General features: G+C 45.0%; 1 protein-coding gene across 1 annotated transcript in view; it reads right to left on the minus strand.

The window, feature by feature from the left end:
- IGDCC3 (immunoglobulin superfamily DCC subclass member 3) overlaps positions 1–23,910 on the minus strand; it is a 183,415-nt gene extending 159,505 nt beyond the window's left edge. Inside the window, exons 1-2 of the mRNA XM_077829340.1 lie at positions 23,844–23,910; positions 6,454–6,759 (exon numbers count right to left, since the gene is read on the minus strand). Of these exons, the coding sequence (XP_077685466.1) occupies positions 6,454–6,759; positions 23,844–23,910 (373 nt within the window). The remainder of the gene's footprint in view (positions 1–6,453; positions 6,760–23,843) is intronic.
- Positions 23,911–27,643: the final 3,733 nt, after the last annotated feature.

Genomic DNA, 27,643 nt, shown 5'->3' on the forward strand with positions numbered 1-27,643 from the left:
GGTTTGCAATCTGCATCCAAATCCATATGGTGGCACTGCCCAGGAAATACATTTGTGACAACACTGGGGCTATCTTGTTTCAACCTTAATTTAAAATGCTAACTTCATAATGAGTGAAACAAAACGGTGTAAATGTATTTCCCACTATAATCCTGGTCTGATCCTTCCAATATGGCCTTCTTTTGTAATTACATCCCTTTGTGATCTCACTCTAATGCCTTGTATTGTGACCCATAAAATAATCAGCCCTCTTTGTCTCTGCTTAATCCTTTTAGACTTCCTTCTTGCCTCTTCCCTCCTATCAATTCTCCCATTATTTAGGCTCAGCCTGCTCTTCCTACCATCCCACAGCTCACAGGGGGCTGCAGTTTAAACATACTGAATGTCTTCTATACAGAGGAGTTGAAATGATGGGAAGATCTTTGCTGCTTTTAAAGAAAAAAAAAAAAAGCACACAACTTTCTTTGCCGGGCAAATAGCTTAAAAGGCAAAAGGACTCAAAGGCATGTGGGAACAGTAGAGTTTTTTGCAAGTGACCTTGAGACCCTCACCCTTTAGATCACGGAGGCTAGCGGTTAGCAGGGAAGGGGTGTTGGCCTCGGGGTTCACTAGAGAAGTTGGTGCTGTTGTCTGTAATGTCCATCTCCAAAGGATCGATGCAGAGGACAGAAGTCACATCTGCTTTGCACGGAATATCAGCACTCCCCTCCTGCCAACAGGGGAAGTGCCAAGTACACACAGGCACAGTGGGATGGAAGCAAGTGGCTGGAGATCTGCTGAAATAAGGTAAATGAGCTGGGCGCCTACAGTGCTGGTAACTGAGGTCTCTCTGGACAAGAGGTGATGGGGAACTCTTGTCTGGCAGGTACAGCCCTCTGCAGAGCCATTGTGGGGTGCCAACCTAGATCAAAGCATCAGGCCAAAACATCTCGCCTGGCTTCAGGAAACCCATTTGGCATCAAGCAATGAGACTGCCTTTTTTAATACAATCAGATCAAACCGTGCAACTTGCCAGCATCAGGCCAGATGTGTGCAGCAGCTGACCCAGCATTCACTAGGACAGTGGTTTCCAATTAGCGATAATTGCTTGTTATTGAGTGATATAATCAATGGGTCCTATTCCACAGGCCAGGCTGTGATTTATGATGATGCAAGGCAGCTCCATCAAAATTATAGTGCGGGTGGAAAGGCTGCAAATTCTGCAAGACGACACATGGCTTCCAGATCAGCCCTAGATAAACAAAAGGCGGTGATGGTAAGGAGCCTAGCTGCTTTACATTCTGTAGTGCTCTTCTCTTGAAGGAGGCCTGGAGAGTGGTATAACACCAGCGTGCATGGCATAGACCCCATGGAATGGAAATACCACTCAGTTCTTCCATGTTAAACTCATCCTGTGTTTATTTGGGACTAGGCTGTGAGACCTGAATTACAAGACCGTACGGGCTCCTAACCCATTCCTTCATCCGTTCCAGATCTTAGATCCATTTATCTTCCCTCACCTGAGCAGGTAGGTAGGAGTAGACAGAGAGTGGACGGAGCCTGAGCTCCACCAATCCCTATGCCTGCATGCCAGTGGTAGAAGCCAACAGAAAGTGCTATTCCGCTGGAAGGAGAAGGAAGCAGGGAGGAATTTGTGCCTCTGAGAGAGTAGTGTTGATATGCTGGAGTTTATGGTCTTGCTCAGGGCTATGCCTACAGACACAATCAAGCCCTTTGCATCTGTTTTATCCAGCAAATGGAGAATGTAAAACAAAAACAAAACAAAGCATCACACCTTTTCATTATTAATACCTAGAGATTATATAGCATTTCCATCCATAGAGCTCAAAGAGCTTTACCAAGGAGGTCAGAATTATCATCCCCATTTTACAGATGGAGAAACCGAGGCACAGAGAAGGGAAGTGACTTGCTCAAAATTGCCCAGGAGTTCAGCATCAGAACCAGGAACTGACCCCTGAGTCTCCTGATGCCCAGACCTGTGGCCTGCCCACTGAATGATGCTATTATAGTTAAACACAACATCTGCAGGCCTGGAGAGAAAAAGAGAGCTAGTGTGAAATGAGCAATAAAATGCCTGATCAAAGTGCCTCTAATCAGCTTTTCCAGGGGCAAACTAAAGATCTTTAATGCTGTCCTGCTAAAAAAGGATACCTCTTTTTCCCCCCTGCCCATGAATCTCTGCAAGCCAGAGCCAGACCTACACAGATACATTCACACATCCTCCCTGATCCTTCCCTTAGGAGAACGTGGATACATGAAACTGATTTTAAGTAAGAAAGCTAAGAGATATGAGAAGATAAATTATGAAACTGTTCTGTTATCTTTAGAAAAAAATAGCTGTATTCAATAACATAATCAGATTATAAAACAGCATGCCATATGCTGCGACCTTTCAAACCCACACACTGGGGTTGGACAAACAAACAACAAACAACTGGAAAGTTCTGATCAAGGACAGGCCAAGAAGTCTGCTAGATGCAGGTACAAATATCAAAGGTCTTTGTTCGGTTTAATTACTACTGTACGATTAATTACTGTATGAAAATACTATTTGCACATGTTCTGAAAATCCACATAACAGAACAAGCCAATTTCCATCCCTGCAATACTACTGTATAGCAACAGAGGTACCCTTATGAAGCCTAGGTTTTATTCATGAGAATACATAGCAATTATATAGCATTTAACTAATTAAATTTGATAACCCTGCCCCTAGGAGGTAAAAAAAGTGCAGTTTAGCCCCATTTTACAGATGGGGAAACTGAGGCAGAGAAATGACATGACTTGCCCAAGGCTGCAGGAAAAATCAGTGCCAGAGCTAGGATTTGGAGTCTTGGTTGACTCAGGAATGTCTGGCCTCCATTTCTATGCTCAGACCATGTTTCTCTATATTAAAATTTCCCAAATCATTGCATCACTGAGATGTCTAAATACTGCCAAATCCAAGACTTTATTGAAAAGCTCAGGTAATTTACCTTCCCTGAGATATACGGCATAACCTTTCATTTCAATGCCAATAATCTATGAGGAGTTCGAATCTGAGCATTCATACCATGAGGACCCTGTATTATATGTACATCTGTGATCAGCCTGGTTTTCCAATTAAATTTTACCCAATATCAATGTGTTGAAGTAAACTTGAAACATAAAAAAAAGGCGATATCCAACACACTTCCTGAATGCAAACATGGATGCGCCACCGAGCCAAGAAGACTACAAGCCAAGCGACAATACAAAGCCAGAGTCTGTCATGATGATATGAGACGACTGTCATCCCTTTGAACAGAGTGAAATGTATAGCAGAGCTCTCTGGGGGCTCTGCTTTGTCAGATTCCTTTTACTTCTCAGTAGCGCAGCCTTGATAAACTTTCATGATTTTTTTTTTTTTATTTCTCCTTCACTTTTCTGCCCAGCTGTCAGTACAGAACGAAGGGCGTATCTGCAGGGGACCAGGATTTAGCCCATAGACATTTTTAACTCTTTCATATTTTCTTCCTTAAAGGAAAACAGCACCCAAGATTATAAGCGCTCGTTACCAGTTAATGCAACTGGAATTTCTGTGCTTAATGCACAAGGTGGGCGCCTCAAGGCAAGGACCATCTTTTTGGTATATGTTTGTACAGCGCCTAGCACAATGGAGCCCTGATCCATGACTGGGACCCGTAGGTGCTACCATGGGACAAAGAATAAATAACCGGTGGCCCTGGCAGCGTGGAAGTCCAGTGCAAGAGACGACAAACCAATTTCCACCTGTTTGGAACATTGCTTCTAAATACAGCTGGGGAACAAAATTTCCAACCTAAACCTTTTTTCAGCAAAAGAGGCAGATTCGGGGACACTGGACTTTTTCATGAATTCATGCCAATTTCACCTGTTTCGGTCCAAAAAAAAAAAAACCCCTAATAAAAATGCTGAAAAAAATAGAAACTGTTCTTTTTTGATACCCAGTCGACTGAGGTGCCATTCTACATTCTAACGAAGAAGCAAGATGGGTGGTGAAGCTTTGGGTCCAGGGAGGACAGGCGTCATCTTGAGCGTCAGAGGGGACTGAATCTGGGACCTAACGAATAAGCCACTGAACTAAGTTTCTAGCTGGCACTTGCGGCGGATTCATATTTTCTATGGATCGGCAACACACGCTGAACAGTGGGTTACACTGGCCCAAGTACACATGCTCAGCTCCATGCACCACGATGCCCTGCAGATGACTCCCATTCCTGGTGGGATCTCACTGCACGGGGTGAGGAGAAGACAGTATATTCTGTACAGGGTTAATGGAGCATGGGAAGAAATTATGACAGTTCCAAGCCCGAAGCCAGAATATGGTCCAGAATATTTTCAACGTGATTATCTTTCATTGTGATTTAAGCTAAAATCTAGTTACCAAAGGAAATGCTATTGAGGAACACACAGTTCTTCACATATATATTGACACCATAGCCTAGAGAGCACTGTTTATTGACAATCAGCTATCCCAAAGGTAACTCCTCTGGCTCTTACATCTCCCACTTACAGGGCCAGGAAGTCGGAAATTATACTCCTGTGTCAGCCATCTCCCAGCTCAGAAATGACAAAACTGGTCACCAAAAACGCTCTGAGGCTTGTCCTCAGGAGACTGACATGTTACAGATCTGGCTACTTGCCTGGCACAGATCCAGACCCTTTGCCTCCTCGATACTGTCATTACTCACACCACTAAAAGGCGAGGTTGGCTGATGGCCTCTCCATACACTCAGGAACGGTTGATGGCAGGACTTTCCCTTTAAGGACAGTCAGCGATCCAAAGCCCCACAGCAGGAAGGGAAGGATTTTAAGTGGTTTCGGTGGCAATAAGTATAACCAGGGAAGTTCCACACCCTGACGGAGGATATTGCCTGGGCTTTTTTGCCCCTTCCATCAGATGGTCTCAAAATAAATTACAAAGGCAATGGAAGCGTTTTTATGGGACCACTCCTAGAGCGAGCAAATCATGTTCTCTTAAAGGAGTTGGGGTCTTTTCATAATGTTGGCCCAGAATTTTTACATGAAGGACCTCAGCCTGGTGATACCCCATTCCCACCTTGGCTATCTCCTTACTCGAACTGTACATAAAGTACACGCCTAGATATAACCACCAGATCTGGTTGAATGCAGAAAGGACACCCTATTGGACCTCAGGCAGCCTGCAGATAGCCTACTGGCAAAAGGACAGACCCTCTGTGGAAGGCACATAGACAGAAACCACCACTCAGGGGGTTGTTAGCTGCTGCTGCTATCTGGACAACCCTCAGACTCATGACCAAACCAGCAATCAAAAACCCAAGCAGGCTGCATTTAGGAAAACACCAGCAGAGCATATGCCACTCAAGAAAGAATTAACTTCAGGAACAGCATTTCCAAATACAATGGGATAAATAAGAGAGCAGCAGACTGCAGGCACAGGCAGGCCACGGAATCACAATCGTGTTCCACTCAGTATTTTGTTCCCTTTCTTTCTTTTTTTAAATTTCATTCACTCTTTGACATTTTCATTTTTTTCCCCCCTACAGGCTCCTACAACAGACAATCTGTCTTGTGCTGTTAGCCTCGCCCCCGAAGGCAACGCAATGCCACGGAGTAAATAAGCCTTGCTGCCTCCATACTGCCTGCCTTAAATAACAAAGAAATAGTGACCTTCAAAAGGTCTTTGCCTACTGTTGGAAAAGTGATGCCTTATGAATGGTACCTAGCAGCGGCGAGAGGCAAAGAGAATTCAAAACACAGAACAGAAGAGACATGAGTGATGGAGTATTCGCTGTGTGACTGACTGCAACACACTCCTTTGGGACAGGGGATTTACTACCATGAGGTCTCTTTATTTTTCTCCTCCTTAAGCAAGGGCTGATTAGCTCTCCTTTTACAGGAGTACAATTATTCCAAAGATTAGATCACAGCGATAGCCCACATCTGCTCCCCACTTGCCTTTTTCTCTCATTCTTTTAATCCTCTCCTCCACCCCGCATTCAGGTTTCCAGACAGAAGCCTGCCAATGGCTTGGTTCTTACTGTTTAGCAATCCCGTCCATATATGAACTTTCACCCTTCCAGCCCTGCGTGTAAGATCTACAGAAAGAGGCGCACGGACGCTCCTGCACCAGTTCTGAAAGCACGCCCAAGCCACGTCTCTGTGCACCAGATACAGGGAGGGCAGGCAGGCAGAAAACGTAAGTGGCAGCTGGGCTCCCAAAAACCCATTAGCTCTGGGACAGAATGGGAGCACATGTGCCTCTGCATCTCAGATCTATAGTCAAGTTGTGATGCCCCCTTGGCGTTCAGATCATTTAGATCCTTGTAGACTTACTGCTCTACCTCCAGCCAGCCAATGCAACTACTATGCATCCTTCAATGGTACCAGGGAATGAACGTTTCTACTTCCAAAACAAGACCATCCTTGGCTGGAATTTGGAGGCCTGGATAGGGCGAGCACAGTACTTACTAGCGGCTTGAATCTTCGCCTTACGGCTGACCACCAGCCCAAAGCGGTTTTGAGCCATGCAGTCGTATTCGCCTTCATCAGACGACCCGTCCCCCCTGACTTTCTGGAAGCGGGAGACGTACAGCGATCCATTGGCCAGCACGAAGGTGTTCTCATTGTCCATGACCATCGCCCCGTTCTTCCGCCACGTAATGGTGATGGGCGGGATTCCCTCCACCTGGCAGTACAGCACCAGCGGCCGCTCCTGCACGGCTATGTCATCACTGGGCTCCACGGCGAAGGCCAGCTCGGTGGAATGACCAAAATCTAGAAGATGGGGGGAAAAGGGAACAAACCAAGTCAGTTACTTAATCCACAAGAAGCATCCAGAGTTAAGGCTTTGACTAAGACCAGGGATTTATGAAACCCGTCCAGAAACAACAGGTTGCTGTGTCTGGGCCGTAAGGACCTTTCCCAAGAAACGGGCAGAAGCTGCTTGGTCAAGAAGACTAGAAAGGGACCGCTCCAGCAAGGAATAGTTAGTTGCTCCTGGTGCCCTGAGGAGCACCTGGGAAGAGCACGCGCATTCCAACAAGCAGCTCAGAGTCTGTGTTTCATTTTGAACCCTCCTGGAGCTGGCTAGGGAAATACAATAAGGAGCAGCTGCAGGCAGTGTTGTTCAGAGATGCCTTAAGGGACTGAAATGAATGGGAACTGGGCATCCAAACCCTTGAGGTGGCTTAGGAAATCTCAGCCATATTATACCCACTTCGAGACTATTACCTTAGCCCTGACTGGTGGGGCAATGTCTATAAAAGAAGGATTCGCTCAAACAATGCGCATCTGTTACTTTAGAGCAGCCATTCTCCACCTCATGACCCTAGGTGACAACAGGAAAAAAAGCTTCAGCCACTCCTCTAAGCAAACAGAAAGGGATGGTGGCCACGGCCCCCGACTTATGACACCCCCCCGGGAGTCACGACCCTCAAGTTGCACGTTCCTTGCAACTTATTGTTTCCAGGAAGCTAGTGGTGCCTTCTGAGGGAAGCCCCTTAATCGGCTGAGTTGGGCCTTTACTTTTACCACCTAGCACATCTTATGTAGTAGCAGTCACATGATGTCATTATTACATTCTTAATGAACAGTAAAGTAGGCACAGTAATATTAACTCACAATCTTATGGAGCAGAAACACAAAACATCTCCTGCAGCCCATTACACTAACTGACATCTTTAGAACATGGGTTAACGTAGAATTTCTAACACTAAGCAAATCCACGCTTCACACCACAAAGATACATGCTAATTTTCTCCTTTTCCCAACAGAATGTCTAAACACTATGTTCTTTGTATTTTATGCTTCATTTAGTCCAGCACACCTTTTTAGGCTATAATTTGCAATGCAGTCGTGATTACAGACTTGAAGGAAAGATGAATATAGGCCAGCACTTTTAAGAATAGTTCAGAGTAAGTGTTTACATGCACACCTGAAATGTAAAAGGGGATCAAAGGACAGCTGTCCTAATATAAATATTTGAAGGGTGTAAACACCATGGATGGAGACTTTACTAGGGTGGTTAAGAGGAAGGATCACTAGAGGTACTGTCAGGACTCTGAGAAAAGGAAAATTAAGTTGAACAACAGGAAAGTCTTCCCAACAATTGTGTTTTACAAGTCTCCCAAGGGTTGCGTTGGAAGCCTCATCATGTGGGGCATTCATCAGATGCTGCTTTCAAACATGAGGAGATCAGAGAATAATAGAAGATTAGGGTTGGAAGAGACCGCAGGAGGTCATCTAGACCAACCCCCTGCTGCAGGACGTACCCCAACTAAATCAAATAGAAATGCTGTTGAACACAATCCTGCAGTTCCAGGAAGGGATCAGATCATCAGACATGCCTCTTCCATCTGCAATTTCTACAGTTCTCTGAAAAAAATGCTGCTTGCTGCAGGCTGCATGTGCAATGTACCTGGAACCCACCAATTTGCAGAATGGGTATGAGTGCCAGATCATGCTGATACTCAGTGGAAAAGTTCTCTGCTACATATTCCAGAAACAACAGCACCAAATTTACTTTCTATGCACCTTGAGTCTCATCTTACTCCCTCTGATGTCGACGGGGGGCTTGTCATGGATTTTAAATGGTCCTGTCTGGAGGATATTTCCATTCAGTCTCACACTACATAAAAGATGACAAAATACACTGAAAATTAGACCAAATCTAGCTAACGTTTCTTTGGTATGTCACTCCCTTCAGCTCTTCTTGCAGTTCTCTAGCAAAAGAGAAGAAGAGATGATGTTGTAAGAACTAGTGTAACCAAGTAAAACCGCAGTAATGATGCCATTCTCCATAGTACGTATCCGTATCTCTTCACCTCTTTACGTCCTAGGAGCACATGAAAGTTCCAGTTTAAATTAATGGGGTAGCCATCATTTAATCAGCAACATCCTCAACAGGTAGAGTCAGCCAAGCACACAATGGGCTCAACCCCGCATCCACTGAAATCAACAGCAAAACTCTCCCACTGATTTGAAGGGAGGAGGAGAAAAAGGGGCTAGGGTAATAGCGGTTAAAGTTCCTTTCATGTTCCCCTGCCAATATGTTTCAACCCTGCCCTGGAAAGTCCACTTGTAGGGTGGAGAGCAGTGTTTAGTCTCCAGGGACTCTGCTGATATAGTTACACTGCTGCAAATTCCCTGGATGCAGACAAGATCCTACTGCCATACTCATAGATACCATAGTGGCAATCTGGGCAACTACCTTAGATAACTTTCCAGTTACCTTATGTCTTCTCCTTCTCTAACGATTACTATAGAACCTACCACACTTCATAAACAAACCCCAGGGGACTAAACAGGCAATTAGTCAAACCAACTTTGAACACTCCAGCAAGCAATACGTCAGCTACACCGGAGGAAACTGTTGCAATAGGGATCATTCCCTGGGTCAGAAGGAAGTTTGACACTGTGACATCAGACGATTCTAAAATTGCCGATGCGGTTGAGAGATCAACAAGTTCCTTGTCCCAAAGCGCTGTTGGTATCGTAACTTAAAATTTTGCCTTGGAATGGGTTAGTGAAGTTAATGGAATCCTGGCATGTGCATGTGTCCAGACAAAGTTCCACCAGGTGGAATCTACTAGTGCTAGAGAATCCATTCTGATCCACGGGGCTTTTTGGGTTTGGCTTTGGGAGCGCTTATCTAAGTAGTTCTGCCTCTCTCCCACTGGCTCCAATGGGATGAATTCTGCGCACAGGTTTGCAGAATTGACACCTTTATAGAGACGTTTTACCTGGTGACCCCAAGCCACAACTTATCATCATTTATCATTTATATGACAGTAGGGCCTACAGGACCTCATCCAAGAACCAGATCCTGTTCTGCTAGGTGCTGTAAACACAGATGACATCAAATGTGTTGAGGGGCTCTTTATGCATACCTTTCGTGCTAGCTAAAAATAAATAAGGGAAAGTGATACAAGGTTATTTTTAAACAAAATTACCTTCTCTTCTGCTTTGTGAGCTAGGGTACTTTTCCTCTATTTTTTTTTCCTTTAGTTCCTATCAGTTACTTATATACAGCCGCTTAAATTGGATTACTAGGGGTAGATACTGAGTGTAACCTGAGAGGAGGCACAGGGACAGAGCCAGCGAAGGAGGCAGGGTAATGCATGGCATGTCAAAGGTGCTGCTGGAGAGGTAGGCATGTGTACACGAAATGGACAGCCTCCATGTAGCAGCGGCCCCCTAAAATAAACATGCTCTCCCACCAGGTTACGAACCTTTTGTTACATGTCTTAGAATGTCAGGATAGCCTCACACACCTCGATGATTAACCGGACCCTCCAGCTCCTTTTTAAGAGACAGCCCTGTGGCTCTCTCAGCGGCTCAAAGTGCAGCCAGCAGAATCCGTCAGTTACATTTCCCCCCAAATTAAGGAATTAGACGAATGTTCAGCATTTTTCTGCAGCATGGGCCAGAGTCTAAATAGCATCTAACACAACAGGGCCCCATTCTCTGCTGAGGCCTCTGGACCCTTCTGTAATAGGAACAAGATTCTTACTCATTCAACTCCCACCAGTGGGAATTTTGCCTGAGTAAAGACTTCAGGATTTGGCCCAACACCCAATCACTGAAGAGCCTAATGAAATAAATGCCCCATCTTCCCCCTCGTCTGTTGCATGAAATTGCTTATTATTATATGTACAATAAAGAGAAGAATCAACGTAATTACACACCCTTTCCCCACAATTGCTGTCATTATAATAACCATCATTAGGGCCTCTGATTGGGGATAATCATGTTTACCTCGGTAAACATTCTGCCTTGATCCTGACTGTGCGCGCGGCTTGAATGAGGAAAGGGCTGTAGCTCGTCATTTTAAAAAATCTGTTGCTCTCAGGCACGTGCTGGTTCGTGGAAGGCTTGAAAGATACTCAGTGATCGCCGAACCTGGGGGTGGGTTTTTTTTGAAGTGAGGAGCTGGATTGTGCCTTTTGGGGGACTTGCATGGCAACTCACAGACCCCTCTCTGGGGCTGGAATCCTACCCCGATTCCCTCTTCCTCCAGAGGGCTAGCTTCCTCCTAGCCTAGATCAGCAGCAAATCACCCCTCCCCAGCCCTCTTCTGGCTTACTATGCTTGCTGGCACCTTGGGGCTGGCTATGCCCATTTCCCACCAGCTTATTCTGTGGGCATGTGGAACACACCTCTCTGCTTACAGGAAGGCTGGTGTTGTGGTTAGGGCCCTAGCCTAAGGACTTAGGAAAATAAGGTTCAATTCCTTGCTCTGCCACAGACTTCCAGCAGCGTGACCCTGGGCAAGTCACTTAGGGCCAGGCATTGAGGTGAGGTGCCTAAAGATGCAGAGGGGTGACCAGTGGAATATTCAGAAGCTCTTAAGTGCTTAGACACTTCAGAAAATCCCACTGTGTGTGTTTTTAGGGACCTAAACACCTTTAAAAATCTGGGCCCCAGTTCCCCTCTGTGAAATGGGGATAACAGCCCTGCCCTGCCTCCCAGGGGTGATAAATACATTAAGATGTTTAGGAGGTGCTCAGAAACTAAGTAATGGGGCCATATAAGTAACTGAGATATACAGCCAGATTCCTGTGTGCCCATATTCAGGAATGTCAGGAGGAAGGCAACACCTGAAGGGACACCCGGTACACCGTTCGAAAGCACCACTTAGAAAGTAAGACACTGAGTATCCATGGAGCAAGGTACTACTGACCATGAATCAAATGTGGCAGAATCTGGCCACAGGTTTTACCCAGACAAAACTCCCACTGAATGAGGCCCAGTTCTGCACATCCTTGTTCATGAAATCAATGGGATTCTCCATGTGAAAAAGAGCCAATCAGGTGAGACAGGGGTATAAGACAGGGAATTCGTCCTGGAAGTTTTGCCTCGCTAAGGACTGAATTAAGCCGAAGGCCTGAGATCCTATATCACTTCCTCTGCTCACACGGGGCCAGGTGGTGCTTCCCATACTCACCCTCAGTATTACTTTACTCTCCAAGCTGTCCCATCCTTACTCAACATGGGAAAGGGTGGCGCTATCAGATCCAGGAACTGCCTGAGCTAAAGTCCTTTTGGCCCAGAAATGCTCTCTTTGGGTAAGATTTTTCAAAGGCTCCAATGGGAGTTGATTTTCAAAAGGAGTTGGGCACCATGCCTTTGGACTCTGGGGGAGATTTTCAAAGTCCATTTGACTTTACACATATTGGGAAATTCAAGTGAAGCAAAGATTTTCCTTATCAGATTCCGGATCTTAAAAGGCAGATTCCAAACTCTGAGCCCAGGCTTTCTCCATGACAGTCCAGATTACAGTAAAAGGAATGATGACGTTACCACAAGAATTCCCCCTGTGGGACAAGCAGCCTCCTTTTAGACAAAGGAATGTTTACTTTAGAGGTCAACCTGGATGTAGGAGAGGATGGATAGATTAGATAGATAGATTAGATGGATAAGGACCAAACAAATGTAAACTCTTGTCTCATAAATAGCAGAGTAAATTTATCAGAAAGCCACCAGTTTGAAGCAAAGTGGAAATAAACTCCATTTTCTAGTCAAATGTAAACCATTCAACTCTGTAATTAATTGGGGTGGGGGGTAATTACTCAGGCCATGTGCATTCATTAGAAAAGTCTAATTCCCTGATATGCCTGTCCACATCTTGGCTGTATATCAAACCTAACATCATCCCATGCAAAGTCCCTGGAAAGAGGGATTTATGAAAATAGACTCTGAGTCAGTGTGTGTTATATTCACTGCCTGAAAAGATGCAAACTGTTTCTAAAACTCTACTCAGCAGCCAGCTTGACTGATGACACAGAGTAACCGGGCACTGTTCAGCCAATTAAACAAATGATTGTCTTAACTCCAGCTGCCTATGCTTTGGAATTTGTGAGGGGAAATTGCTGTACCTTCTCTTAAAGGGAGGGAGGGTGAGTATTATTAGCACTGACATAAAAGAAAAGAGAAAATGACTGGAGGCTTCATCCTACAACTCCCCCTTTGAGAAATATTTAACATCTTTCCGAATAATACACGTGTCAATGTATAGGGTTACTGAACGCAAAATATCTCCTCATATTGATCACACAGAGAAGCCAATTAGCACTTTGGAACTATGAGAGTTACCTAGTGCTGAAAGAGAAGGAACTTTGAATGAATTAAAAGCTTAGAAGACACTTCCAAGTTTATTTGTTTTTATAATTTTAATTTTTTTAAAACTCAGCATTCATTGTGATTCCCTTTAGAAGCTTGAAAAGAAATTTTTCTTCCCCTGATTTTGTCCTTTTCCATTTCGGAACCGTTTCCCCCCGTGCTTTCAAAAAAGATGAAATTAAAAAGTCTTATTTTACCAGATTCAGAGTAACAGCCGTGTTAGTCTGTATTCGCAAAAAGAAAAGGAGTACTTGTGGCACCTTAGAGACTAACCAATTTATCTGAGCATGAGCTTTCGTGAGCTACAGCTCACTTCATCGGATGCAATGCATCGGATGCATCCGATGAAGTGAGCTGTAGCTCACGAAAGCTCATGCTCAAATAAATTGGTTAGTCTCTAAGCTGCCACAAGTACTCCTTTTCTTTTACAAGAGTAATTATTGTTAAGATCTGTAATAGTGTAACTTGTAGAGTCCCCAACTCAGATCAGGGCCCCGTTGTGCTAGGCGCTGTACAAACACACGGAAAGAGAGATCATCCCTGCCTCAAAGAACCTACAGCTTAAGCAGACAAAGCTAGTACTATGATTATTTCCAATCCACAGGTGAAGGAATCAAGGCACTGAGAAATTAAATGACTTACTAAAGTCACACAGGAAGTCAGTGGCAGAGCTAGGAATTAAAATGGGTCCCAGTCCAGTTCAGTTCCACCATGCCCACTGCTGTCCTCACCCAGCCCTTTGTCTCCATATGTTGGGGGAGGAGCGGCAGCTGGTATATGACATGGCTATGCAGTCTTTGCCAGCTTTAGGCTAATGGAGATGCCCCTTCACAGGGACAATTTTCCTGTCCAATTCTCTGGATGGTTTAAATTCAATGTCAGTGACACAACGTGAACTTGTCAGACTACCAAATCCAGCCTCGTGTAGCCTATTGAATATAAGGGGCCTGACTGTCCTCTGCATTATTCCACTGTCAATGGGGCCACATGAGCATAAACCTGGAGAAATGCAATGAAGAGTTCGGCCCAAGGTGCCTTACCCACAGAACTATCATGGTTAGTAAAGGTAAATGCCTATGGATGTGTGGGAGCAGGATCAGAGCTTCTGATAGTTAACTGCAGAGCCAGCAGAAAGAGGAGCACAAACCAATTGTTTTTTGGTCAGGTCCTACAAAAAAGTTTTGCTTTCTAAATTTCTCAGTATCACGGGACTATGTTTTAATAAAATGGGGGTGTCAAAGAAACATGTAGACAAGGATGACCCAGTGGATACAGTGTACTTGGATTTTCAAAAAGCCTTTGAGAAGGTCCCTCACCAAAGGCTCTTAAGACGGTAAGTCCTCTCATGGATCAGTAACTGGTTAAAAGACAGGACAGGAATAAATGGTTAGTTTTCACAGTGGAGAGTGGTAAATAGCAGGGTCCCCAGGGGTCTGTACTGGGCCCAGTGCGGTTCAACATATTCATAAATGATTTGGAAAAAGGGGTAAACAATGACGTTGCAAAGTTTGCAGATGATACAAAATTATGCAAGATAGTTAAGTTCAAAGCAGACTGCAAAGAGTTACAAGGGAAATCTCACAAAACTGGGTGATTGGGAAACAAAATGGCAGATGAAATTCAGTGTTGATAAATGCAAAGTAATGAACGCTGGAAAACGTAATCCCAACTAGACATACAAAATGATGAGTCAAAATTAGCGGTTACCATTCTAAGAAAGAGATCTTGGGGTCACTGTAGTAAATCTCTGAAAACATCCACTCACTGTGCAGCGACAGTCAAGAAAGCGAACAGAATGTTAGGAACCATTGAGAAGGGTTAGCTAATAAGACAGAAAGTATCATAATGCCACTACATAAAGCGATGGTAGGCCCAAACTTTGAATATGGCATGCAGTTCTGGTCACCCCATCTCAAAAAAGCTATATTAATATTGCACAAGGTACAGAGAAGGGCAACAAAAATTATTAAAGGTACGGAACAGCTTCCATATGAGGAGAGAGTAAAGAGACTGGGACTGTTCATCTTGGAAAAAAGATGACTAAGGGGGGATATGATCGAGGTCTATAAAATCATGACTGGTGTGGAGAAAGTGAATAAGGAAGTGTTATTCATCCCTTCACATAACACAAGAACCAGGGGTCACCCAATGAATTTAATAGGCAGAAGGTTTAAAACTAACAAAAGGAAATACGTCAACCTATGGTGCTCATTGCCAGGCGATGTTGTGACAGCCAAAACTATAACTGGGTTCAAAAAGGAATTAGATAAGTTCATGGGGGATAGGTCCATCAGTGGCTATTAGCCACGATGGGCAAAGATGCAACCCCATGCTCTGGGTATCCCTGAGCCTCTGCCTGCCAGATGCTGAGACGGACGACAGGGGACGGATCACTCAATAAATTGCCCTGTTCTGTTCACTACTCTCAAGCACCTGGCATTGGCCAATTTCGGGAGACGGGGTACTGCATTACATGGACTATTGGTCTGACCCAGTATGGCCATTCTTATATTCTTATTAGAGAGTTAGGATCTGAAGGAGGTTCTCTAGCAGATGACAACTGTTTCGAGGCTGGTGAAATTGGGTACCTAAAAATCTGGACAGTGTCCCTTTAAATCTTCCTGAAGATGACCAAGTCACTGACTAGTAGAGCCCTACTCTGTAGTATAGTGCAAACTGGCTCTTTAGGGCATTCAGAAAATTTACATTTAAAGAAGAGAACAGACTATAATGGTCCCTAGTAAAGTTTACTAGCACCGAATTTTTTATCCCCTTTCCATTTCGATGGGAGGTTATATAAAGCTATTTTCCATCAGCGCACATAAAACACGTCCATCATTCATGGGAGTGCACAAGGACTTAGCCAAGGATAACGCAGCACCTCTGGGACATCTGACCTAGGGCCCAGCCCAGCCCTCTTCACCCAGGGATTGCAGGCATAGAGAGGACTTTTGGGCCCACTACATCATGTTCACTGACTGGCTCCCACTTCACCCCAGTTGCGGATGCTTTGGGGCCCCAGTACAATTGCCTCTCCTCCCATCAGCTGATGAACATTTTGCCTGAGTAAGGAGCAAGTATGAAGTGAAGAACCAGTCTCCCATTCAGCAAAATGCCCCCCGATGTTATAAACTAGAGCAGACAATTCCCAGGGGTTAGAACTCTGAAGACAGTGACAACAAGGGTGAGAAAAATTCCAAACTCTACGGCCTGCTCCAGAGTGAGACCCAAAACATGTTGGTTGTGACCATCTTTAAACAAAGCTGTAGCCAGTGGGGCTCTCAGCTGGAAGGATGGTCCAGGGTGGGGCACCAGTCTAAGACTCAGGAGGCCCGAATTCAATTCCCAGTCTATTTGGGAATACCCGGAAAGGGGAAAGACCTCTTCCAGATTGAGCTATTGAGTGGAATTAGTCAGCAATAAGGTGTTCATAGAGTAGACAAAAAGAAAAGGAGTCCTTGTGGCACCTTAGAGACTAACCAATTTATTTGAGCATGAGCTTTTCACGAAAGCTCATGCTCAAATAAATTGGTTAGTCTCTAAGGTGCCACAAGGACTCCTTTTCTTTTTGCGAATACAGACTAACACGGCTGTTACTCTGAAACCTGTCATTATAGAGTAGACAGTCACCTGGGAGTATAGGATGCATTATTATTATTTAGATTACAGTCGATCTTAGAGACCTCAAATAAGACCACAGCTCCATTTCGCTGGGTGCTGTACACACACATAGTAAGATACAGTCCCTGCCACAAAGAACTATAATAGACAAGATGGCACAGAGAGACGAAATGATTGCTCAAGGTCACATGGTAAGTTAGTGGGCCCCCTTCTGCACGTTATTGCGGCTTGGAGCAAGTTAGAGCAGCCTTTGTTCTGCTCTACCAGTACAGGAGGAAGAGCCAGGCACAGAGCAGCAGCAGGACTAAGGGAGCATATACACACCCTGACTTGTGCTCTGTGCAATTTGGCCACATGCAAGGATCTTGCCCACAAAACTTTGATCTATATAACTTTTTTGTAACTATTTCAGACACAGATCCTCAAGATCCCACTGCAGTTATGGGAAGTCAACCACATGGGATACACGTACCACATCCCAACGGCTGATTCACATTATGTGTATCAAAGCAGGGCAAAAACACCCAACGTCCTTGCCAACATGCCCATGCCAATCAACCTCTCGGAAAACATGGGTTACTTGTAGCATCCAAAGCAGAGTGGGCAGGGGTAGGGATTATCACCCATCCTCTTCCAAAGGTGGGAACATGCTCTGTTTCATACAGCTCCAGCAGAAAGCACAGACGCTGTTGCGACCCAAGCCTTGTCACCAATGGCTGTGTCTTTTGCTCTTCATACAACAAGTTATATGAAGAAGCCACCCAGGCACAGCGGGGTCCCAGACAATCACCTGTTCTAAATACACCCAAACACACCAGGCCTACCTACATGCACACTGATGCTCTGGCTGCTTCTAAACCACCGAGCACAGTGAGGGCCCGCAAACTATTTAAAGGGATATTTCCCTATCTCTCTTTGCTACAGCTAGAAACAACCACCACCACGGGACCAATTAATCCAAAATATTTCATAGAGCATAAGTTCTGTTCTTTTTATCTTTTTTTTTTTTTTCTTCTGCCCCTGGTCCCCACTCTTCCTTCAAGACCGTTTTCTTCTCTAACTTGACCTTCTCCCTCATTTTTTTAACATCTGGCATTTTCCCTCTTTATCATTCTTTCTCTCCTGCAACTCCACCTTGATCTTCTCCTCTGTCCCTTGGGGAGCAAAGTGCAATTGCTCCTCACCCTCCAAATACGACTATGTCAATAGCTCCATGTGACAGGTCAGGAACTCTTTCCTGCCCCCAAATATGACACTCATTGTACCCCTGTGTCTGGGCCCCACTGACCTTTCAGAAAGTGAATGGGAACCTTCCTCACTGACTTCCAGGGGCGCTGGTTCAAGCCCTGTTGTCTGTGGGGAGAACTGCCACCTGAAGGTATCAAAACTAATGCCCGGAGATAGCACTGGGATCCAAAGAGCTCCCCATTTCCTTCTGGATCCTTCACAACGTGGACCCTGCAAGACTTCCAAGGGAGGACTAGCCACACCATCCCTATCTGGCATCCCAGGGTGCCTGGTGCTTCACAAGGAGAATGACGGCAGGGAAACCGTCCTTGAGAGCTCTCGCTCCGAACTGATGGCAGCAATGCCATGCACCTCATGTGGATGATAAGAAAGAGGACAGTGAAGGGGATTTTGTATTGAGACTGCAGGACACCTGGAGACCCTGCAGTTCTCTCTCTAGCATCACAGGTCTACAGCCCGCACTCAGAGTCTCCCCAAGCCACGGACTTGACAGTCCTGGACTGGAAGGTGACCCTACGACAGACATAGCAGGTTCCTTTGGGGAAAAATATCCCCAACGTATCCTTAATTTAATCTTTGGGGTGTTTTATTAATTCCCAAGGGATTTAAGGAAGAAAGATACCACACTAGCTCTTTCCATCCCCTTCAATTCCCTTTGCCTTATCACTTCTCATTCCACACCTTACTGAAAATGAACAGAGGCAAACATGGCCATCAATCTGATGGAGATATAACGAAGTACCAAGGGCTAGCTGATCAGTACTGGCTCCACCTCCAGGGGGTATCAGTTGCGTGGGCCACACATCAAAGCTGTTTTCAAATGAAATATCAGCACCTCTTCCCCTTCATACTCATTGCATGGGTCTGAGCTACAAAGATTCTTTCGGCAAAAGCATCGGTTTACAAAAGAGCTGCCATACTAGGTCAGACCAATGGTCCATCTAACCCAGTATCCTGTCTTCCGACAGTGGCCAGTGCCAGATGCTTCAGAGGAAAAGAGCAGAACAGGGCAATTATCCAGCGATCCATCCCTTATCGTCCAATCCCAGCTTCTGCCCAAAAAAGAAAAAAAAAATCCCAACTTTTGTTTTACGATTAGCTTCATCAAAACAATGAGCAAAAATGAAACAAATCCTTTCCTCGGCTATGAAACTCCGGTTTTAAATTACTAAAGCAGCAGCAGCAGGTCTGGACTGTTAAGTGTCTAGGCTCCACTCAAGTGCAGGCTGCGGTGGGACAGTGACATCTGATATAATAGCAACACCAGATTAGTAGCTATGTGCTTTTCCCAATATGTCAGCCTGCTTGCCTCGCTCTTCTTTTAAAGTGCAATTATTGACATGTCTGCCCCTTAAACATTGGGTTTATATGCTTGCCAGTGACTCCTGAACATGTGTCAACAATTATTTTTATTTCCTTGAAAAACCAAAATGTTCATATTCTTTTGGATAAAGTGACTGGGTAGGTTTTCATGAGCTCTGCTCTGTAATTTATTAGTTTCCAAACTCTGTAAAACGACAAGCTCCAGTAAAGTTCAAATAAGTTGGTGATTCCAAAGTAATTCTGAATTGACTATTTCCCCTCCCACCGCATTTGGATATAGGCGAATTTAAATTAAAATTCTTAATCTGAAAAAGGTTTGCCTGGCTTGTCTGGTTAGATCAAATAAAAGGGTGATATTATGGGTCAAAAAACCAGAAAGCCGCTCATGTTCTGAGGCTGTTACAATCTGCAAAATGAAATGCATGGCATGCTCTCTAATCAATGCAGAATTAGCTCTCTGCTTTCAACAGGAAAAAGCCAGAAGCTCAGCATGGAGCTATACTGACATGCTGCTCCTCACACAGAAACCGCACGGCTCGGGCCCAATCCTGCTCCCGTTGAAGTCAATAAGAAAGTTCCCATTGACTTCAATGGGAGTAGGAGCCAGCCTCTGAATGTCAATGGTGCGCCATGGTGATAAAGCCAGGCTCTCTTGATCTCAACACTTCAGACAAAGGAGTTACTTTTAGGCAGTGGGGAAGCGAACGCAGGGGGGGGGGGAGGGGGGATAAAGGAGCACACACTCGATGGAACTGCTTCTAAAGTATCTGCGGAGCATAGCTGTGAAGGGGCTGGTGCTGCATGGGGTCCGTGCTCTGCACTCAGCATGCTCCAAGGGGAAGAGAAGAGAGAGAGAAATTCCAGGCACAAAGAAGGAAATCAGAAAAGTAAAGTCAGTGCGAAGGAAAAAAGACAGTTCCTCATTTGTACGTATACCATTAAAACGCCTTCTCTGCCATTTGACAGAAGTTACTGCTGGGAGCCTGATTCTGCTCTCACATATGCCATGTAAATGACACCAGTGGAGTCACACTGGTGTAGAAATGGAGGGGGAGCGGGCGAGGAGTCAGGATTGTAATATAGACCCTGGGCCCAAATCTGTATTCTTTACATGCTCTGAACTCCCAATGGACTTCACAGGGAGTTCTGGGTGTAGGAGGACGGCAGGCTGATACGTAATGAAGACCAGGAAAAAAAGATTAGAAAGATGTATAAAATTTCTATCTGTATTACCATTATGCAGAGTCTCATCTAGCTACTTGGGTCGGGGACTGACTATATGTTTGTACAGCACCTAATACAATGGGGCACTATCTGCATTAGCCATTAGGTGCCATTGAAATATAAATATTAAATAATAATAGGCACCCTGATACCATGGGATCTCAACAATGATGTTATTACAATAACAATCATTGTATAGTTACACAATATGGAGATGCAGGCATACTCTACACTCTCTTTTCAGCACTCTCGGATTTTACATGTAACTTTGTTATTGCTAGACAACCCTTGCTGTCATTTTATTAACCATGAGATTTTGATTGTAAATGAAAACTGATCAGCTCTTAGTACTTAAACACATTCTCAAGCTGAACTCCCTGAACGAAACAAAGACTGAATGCAGGTTTGAATTTCATATATTGTCTTTGAGTTTTATGAGGGAAATGATACCAGATACCCTGTATGTATTTTAAGAGAAAAGACAGGGTCTTATGCCAATTTAGGAGAAAGCAATCCCTTTTCACATTAAAAAAACCCAAAGCCATGTAGAATAGGAATTAGCGAAAGCTTATAGCTTCAATAATTTAAAAGTTAAGCCTACTTAAATATAAATGACAACATTTAATTCCAAGGCTGTTACTAAGCAGAACCTGGGTGCATCTCATATCCTGTGCCTTTCTTTGAATGTAGGGCTCAGCAATGACAGACAAAAGCTGTCCATCACCCAGAACAAAGAACTCCAGGAAATTAAAAAAAAGAGGAAATACTGTCTTGAAGCTGAACCCAGATCCCATGAACTGAGCCCCCAGCCAGTTCAGCTTTCACTTGGTTTATTTAAGAGGCAGCCTGCACTAATTTTGGAAAGTTTGAAAAACACGGAGGATGGAACTCAAGCATTATGTAATGAAAAGAGAGAGCATCCTGAGAAAAAGAAAGCCCAACATGACACACTACCTCCTCTATGCAGAACCTATGAGTCACAGTCTCCCTCACAGTGGAAAAGGTTTCTATTGAGTTACTGATTGACATACACATAGAACGTTTTATTAAATTCAGCGGGCCACAGAAACTTACACTCACTGTTTCTACAGTGTTAAGCCTATTGAGGGAGAAAAAAATCCTAGAAGAAGAAGGAAAAAACAACAACCACCTTTTAAACCGCAGCCAAATGTTCCTAAGAAGGACCACGAAAGCATACCACAAAGTCACCAAAACAACTACACACTGCAATACAAACGAAAACATGATGCCCATCTAAGAGATCAGTAGACAATAAACTAATAATGAGCTTGATTTTTGAAGGTTAAACTTTCAATAACTTGCAAGGAAAAAAAAAAGAGGTAAAAACACCCCAAGCATTATTTCAATCACCTTAATTGCACTATTATCTGTCCAGAAATCATACCAGGCTGATTGTAATAAGGAGACCTGTCTCATTACTGTTCAATTCATCACTGTTTTTATATTTTCCAAGGGCTACACACACTTCTTCCATCACTGGCTGCTAAGAACTGTACAGCAGGTTTATTACCGTAATAACCCAGCACCCTGGTTTCCTAATCATTTTTCATACACCCAGATTAAGTGTAACACTGTTCTCCTGTTCTGAGAAGGCTAAGCTGTTTCTCAAACAACTTGTACCGTATTTCGTTCAGGTTCCTCCACGAACCGGGGAGGGGGAAAGAGAGAAAATCCTTTTCCCACATGAATTTTTCCACCTTTGCCAAAGAAGATCATTTGCCTTTCTTGGTTCTGTTTTTACATTGATTTTGTATTTTAAGGGCACCCAGACTAGGGGAGAAAATGTTACAATTTATCAGCAGGGTTTGTGATAGGTCCAGGGGAAAATCCCTTTGACGTTTTTGTAGTTCAGCCTTACACCTATGGGGGTGTTACTGGTTGTGTTGGCATTTGTGTGAACCGAAGCCAAGCATTACATGAAAGCATAACACTTGTAGGTTTAAAATAGTTTGCTGTTTCCCTTATAACTTTCACTATAACTTCTACCCTGTTAGCTATCATTTCCACTGACAAGGATTGTGCATTTTATGGTAGGATTCATCCCACACACACACACCCCAGTGTGTGTATATCTTCCAGGTGTGAATTCTAAATAGTAATGGTGCAAACACCACTGCAATCACAGATCACTCAGTAACACCAGCGTTAATTCCTATCAGTGATAACGAATGCCATGGGGTCTATTCTGAATCTATATGCAGGGGGATTCTTTTCTTTCTTCCAATTAAACATAAAGCATTTCTGAAATAGTTGGAACATTTCCAATTAATCCGGTTTATAATTTGACAGGCCATCAGAAAATTCTATAGGAACATCTGTGGGGGAGGGGGAATCCCCCATTATTTAATTGTATACCCCCCCCCTTCTTTCCAATCTACACAGCTACACACAATCTTCCCCACTGACACCAATCAAGATTTAAACTTCAAAAACCTGGCCAGAGAACATTTTAAATGGCTTAGCTTGCAGTTTTCCAGCATACCCCCCGCCCCCGCATAAGAGCCCGCTTGGAAGGGGAAATCCTGTCGAACTTTGCAAACATGGGGATGCTAATGCAGAATATAAATTGCCTCTGTGTGTGTGTGTTGAAAAAAAGTTTACTCGGTGCTTCAGAATATCGCTTACAGACCTCTGGCCCGGTTTCAGAATGACTCAGACCCAAATGAAATCAGAAGGGCATTTCAGTGCAAGGATGAGCCTCACTGAGCTTCAGGAATTCAGCTCCCCATGTAACTGCCGTGACTCTCGAGCTGCTGGCTGGAGCCCCGAAAAGAGCGAGTCTGCCTCTGATAATGAACTGCCAAAGTGGAGAAAAAATAGCAACCGAGCCAGCAAGTGCTGCCTGGCCCCAGAGAGAGGGTGGGGGGTGGAGAGAGAGCGCGGGGGGGTGCAGAGAGAGCGCGACCCGTTTGCAGCGATACTGTAGTATTCACGGCTGCTTGGCAAATTTCCCTGCTGGGAAAGGAGCTTGTTGACAGACCCATGTGCTCCCAGCAAAGCAGCCAGGAAAATCAAAACACAGGCGGGGAGTGTGTGGCTGGATCAGCGCTGGTGCCCCCCGCCGACACCCCCCCGTTTAGAGCCAGGTAGAAATTCAGGGACCCAGTGTCCGGGTGCAAATAAATGCCCCAGCCACAGAGGGGCTCCTGCCCCTTCTGGAAAGCGGCTCAGCAACACGCTCCGAGCCGGGAGAGACCGGTCGGAGCCGGGGTAGATGGAATGGGGTGCGGGGGTCACCCCCCAGCGTGGGTCCCTCCCCCCTCCCAACCCCCCGGGCAGGCAGGAGAGGGAGCCCCGCTTACCTCCCGCGAAGGCGAGCAGCAGGAACCCGAACACGCCGGCCGGCAGAGGAGAGCCGGGGGAAGCCATGGATCCACTTTTGGTGTGGCTGGTGTCTCTCCTCCTCTGCGATCCGGGGGGGTGGGGGGGAAATCCAGCTGGAGTGGTGTGGGGGGGGGGGAGAATCAGCCCCCTCAAAAGCGGGTTTCAGGGCCCCCCAAAATAGCTCCAAAGCACCGAAATGGAAAAAGGGGGGGGTGGTTGGAAGCCAACCTAGATCCTCATGGTGCGAGCGCTGCCTAAGACAATTGGTGGCTGGAGAGGCTGGAATGGGCTTGCGCCATCTTGCACATCTATCAGGGATCTGTCAGCATCTCCCTTTGCTCTTTGCAAACACACAGGCATGAACATTACTGCCTCCCCTGCACCGGGGCCAGCGATCCCTCTCTTCCCCCCGTGCACACTCACTCCTCTCTCTCCTGGAGGCCCCTTCTGGGGAACAAAAGATCCAACTGGCGCTTTATGCGACTGGACATTTCAAGGCAAAGCAAACGGATCCCCCCCTTGCCCCACCAGGCTTTGAACTGGAGCCTGGATATTCCAGGAGAACATCAAAAGGCTCATGCACTTTCTTTTATAAACCGGCGAATAGCTGCTTTCTTTCCCGAGATTCAGGGGAGCCGGGCTCATTTTGCAAAGCATAAAGGAAAAGGCAGCGAGGGGAGTCTCAAGAAAAAGTGATGGTCATGTTCGCACTGTAGTTACCAAAAAAATAAAATTAAAGGGCACCCAAAAAAAAAAAAAAGAAAGAAAGTTGTATGGGAACCTTTTCCTTTGGCCCAGCTACAAATACCACTGCCGGTTTTTATTTTTACTCTGGATTAGCTCAATGAAAGGGCACCCTCCACCAATTGTTTGGGGCTTGTGCAAATGCAAAGCATGTGCTTCATTTATTTCACTCTGCAAAAGCATCCCAGGGAGGCAGCTTTGATAGAACAGCGGTTCTGCAAAGTAGAGTTGCACTGGGTTTCCTTGCACAGTTGAATTGCTCCGGATTGATGCTGGTATGACTGAGAAGGAGGAATTTGGCCCACTCTGATGCAAAGAGCAAGAAAAGATCTCCCATTTAATATGGTAAAACTTATCTACCGTTGGGTCAGATGAAGGGGATTTGGACAGTTAGGCAGAAGTTAAAGAAATTCAAAAAACCCTCCCCCCCCATAAAAACAAGATATATTGGGCTAAATCTATTCCTAGTGTATCTTGACTGGAGTCAGTGCATTGATACAACAGGGATGAGTTTAGCCCACTGGAAATTAATTAAAGCAAACTTCTACCATGTGAGCAAATGGGTGTTAAAAGAGAGCTCTGCTCCCTAAATCAGGCAATTCAAAGAGAGAGGAATTACAGAGGAAGTATGTTATGCATTTACCCACTGCATGTAAGAGAAAGAGCAACAGTACGCAAGATGCTGAAGATAGATTTCTACTGTCTAAAACAAAGCCATAGAGAAGAACTCTAGCTTCCATGTGCTGTCCCCCCCCTTTAGAGGATATAAACAACGTTTCTGTCTATAAAGGATTGATTTATTGCACTGACAGAAAAGAGAAAATTGCTTTACATGCTAATTCTAGAAGATCAAATTAAGAGCTAACAAATTATTTTACACTTTAAGAAAGGGACCATTTGTCTTGCAGAGTTAAACATAACTCTTCAGGGCAAAGTTATTCTACTTAATAATCCTTTGTAATCAGGTTCTGAAGGAAATGGCTTTTTTTTTTTAAACTGACTTGTTGTCTTGGGAGGGGGATGTTTTAAATATGGGAACATCTTGAATCTTGTTCACCTGAATTTAATTCACTGTGCCAATAATCAGGAACGTGCACAGACAACATGGTCAGGACTAGAAAAGGAGTAACGTTGGTCCCTTTTGTACAAGATGTACAAAGGGAAGTTCCAAAAGTATCAGTGAAACATTTCCAGCTGAAGTTAGGAAGTATTAAGGTAGCTTAAATCCACAGCAATGAAATTCTAACCAAAAAAAAAAAAAGAGAGAGAGAGAGAGAGCGTGCACGACTAACTTTTCTCAATGCACACACAGGAGCAGAGAGAGAGGGAGGCTTATACACAAACTGTATTTCTATCTATTTGTATTAGAGTACAGCTCTTATAGGCCCCAACTAAGATCATGGTGCTAGGTGTTTTACAAACATAGTGAGAGACACTCCCTGCCCCCAAACCGCTTATACTTCAAGAAAGTTGAAGGGTTAGAGGGGAAACCAATAGTTATAACACGTAGCTCTTGCACAGTGCTCTTCATCCATGGGTCTCAAAAAGCACGTAACAAAGGAGGTCAGCATCATTATCTTCATTTTACAGTTGGGGAAACCAGGGCACTGAAGTGACATCACCTTGTACAAGCTCACCCAGCAGGTCAGCAACAGGGACAGGAATAAAACCCAGGGCTCCTGACTCCCAGCGCAACACCCCATCTATTGCTGCAGCGATGGTCTCTCGAGTGGGTGTCTTCAGCCACAGTCCCGGCTGCCATAAAAACCCAACTGAGTAAATTCTTTACTTCTCAGGGGCGCATCCATGGTCTCTCGAGAGTGAAGAATGCCTACTAGAAACCAGGCTGCCATTAAGACTGAGACCAAGCATGTGTAATAACAGGACAAAAGCAATTATTGTTTAGCCCAGTGTCCATTGATTTCCAAGGAATTACACCAGGGATGAATTTACGAAATGGCCCCGTATGGTGGTCTGGCTTCTTCCCACATCACCCTTAGCACTAGTAAGCTAAAAACAGCCTCCTAGGAGTAGCTTTTCTGGCCCTCCCCTGCTGCAGATTCACAACTGCTCCCCAGCTGGCACCTGCTGCTTCGCAGGGGAGGGAGGAGAAGCTGCTGCTCCGTTCCTTCTTCCCTACTAGGAGCTGGGAGCCCTGGGGACAGCAGGAGAGGTGTTCGACCGGCTCTGCCTGAGCACTGGTGCTGGAACCATTTTTACCGTGGGGGTGCTGGAGGCAGAAGCCACGTATTTGGGTTGTGATTGCTACGTCAAGCCAGGAGGTGCAGCAGCACCCCTATGTCCAACACCTGTGTGCCTGGGGCAAGGGAAGCAGTTAAAGTATTGACTGTGGCCCCTGGCCTTGAGATAATTGTCTAACCCCTCAAGGCTGAACATAACTAGGACTGGTCGAGTTATTACTTCGTCCTGCCCGGAGTAAAAGTAAGTGCAGGGCACTGAACTAGAAGACCTATTGCGGTCCCTTCCAGTCTTCCACGTCTGTGATGCTATAAGGCCATTTCTTGGGGCTCTGGTTTCTGAGCTCAGTTTTGGGGGTTCAACAGTGATTGCTGGGTAACTGGGAGGGCAATCAGCCGGATCTTGCAGTACAATGAGCTCATTCTCACCTTGCAAAGAACCAGAGATTTTCTGACATTAAAAAAAAAAAGTTGATGAAATGTTCACTTTGTTTTTCCAAGCAGTACTATTAGGGACTCCGTTTGCAGACTTTGTTTTGAGACCAAAGTGAATTCTTTGGTCAGGCAGTAAGTAGCCCACGTTTTTGACAGAGGTGCATGCAGATTGCACATTAAATACAGCACAGTACATCTTTTGTAACAGATGATGGTAAAGACAGATAACGGTACGTGAATGTCAACCAAAAAAACGCCGCTCAAATGAATGCAAAAGTTTGCATGGTCTAGGCCCTGTTTACCCCGGCCTTTAACTGCATTAGGGGGCAGTGGTGAGCTCACTTCAAACATGAATCCAAATCCACTGACTTCGAACACAGTTTGGCTGACCAGTGTGGGTG

The sequence above is a fragment of the Eretmochelys imbricata genome, chromosome 10 (genome assembly GCF_965152235.1).
Source record: "Eretmochelys imbricata isolate rEreImb1 chromosome 10, rEreImb1.hap1, whole genome shotgun sequence".
Lineage (NCBI taxonomy): Eukaryota > Metazoa > Chordata > Testudines > Cheloniidae > Eretmochelys > Eretmochelys imbricata.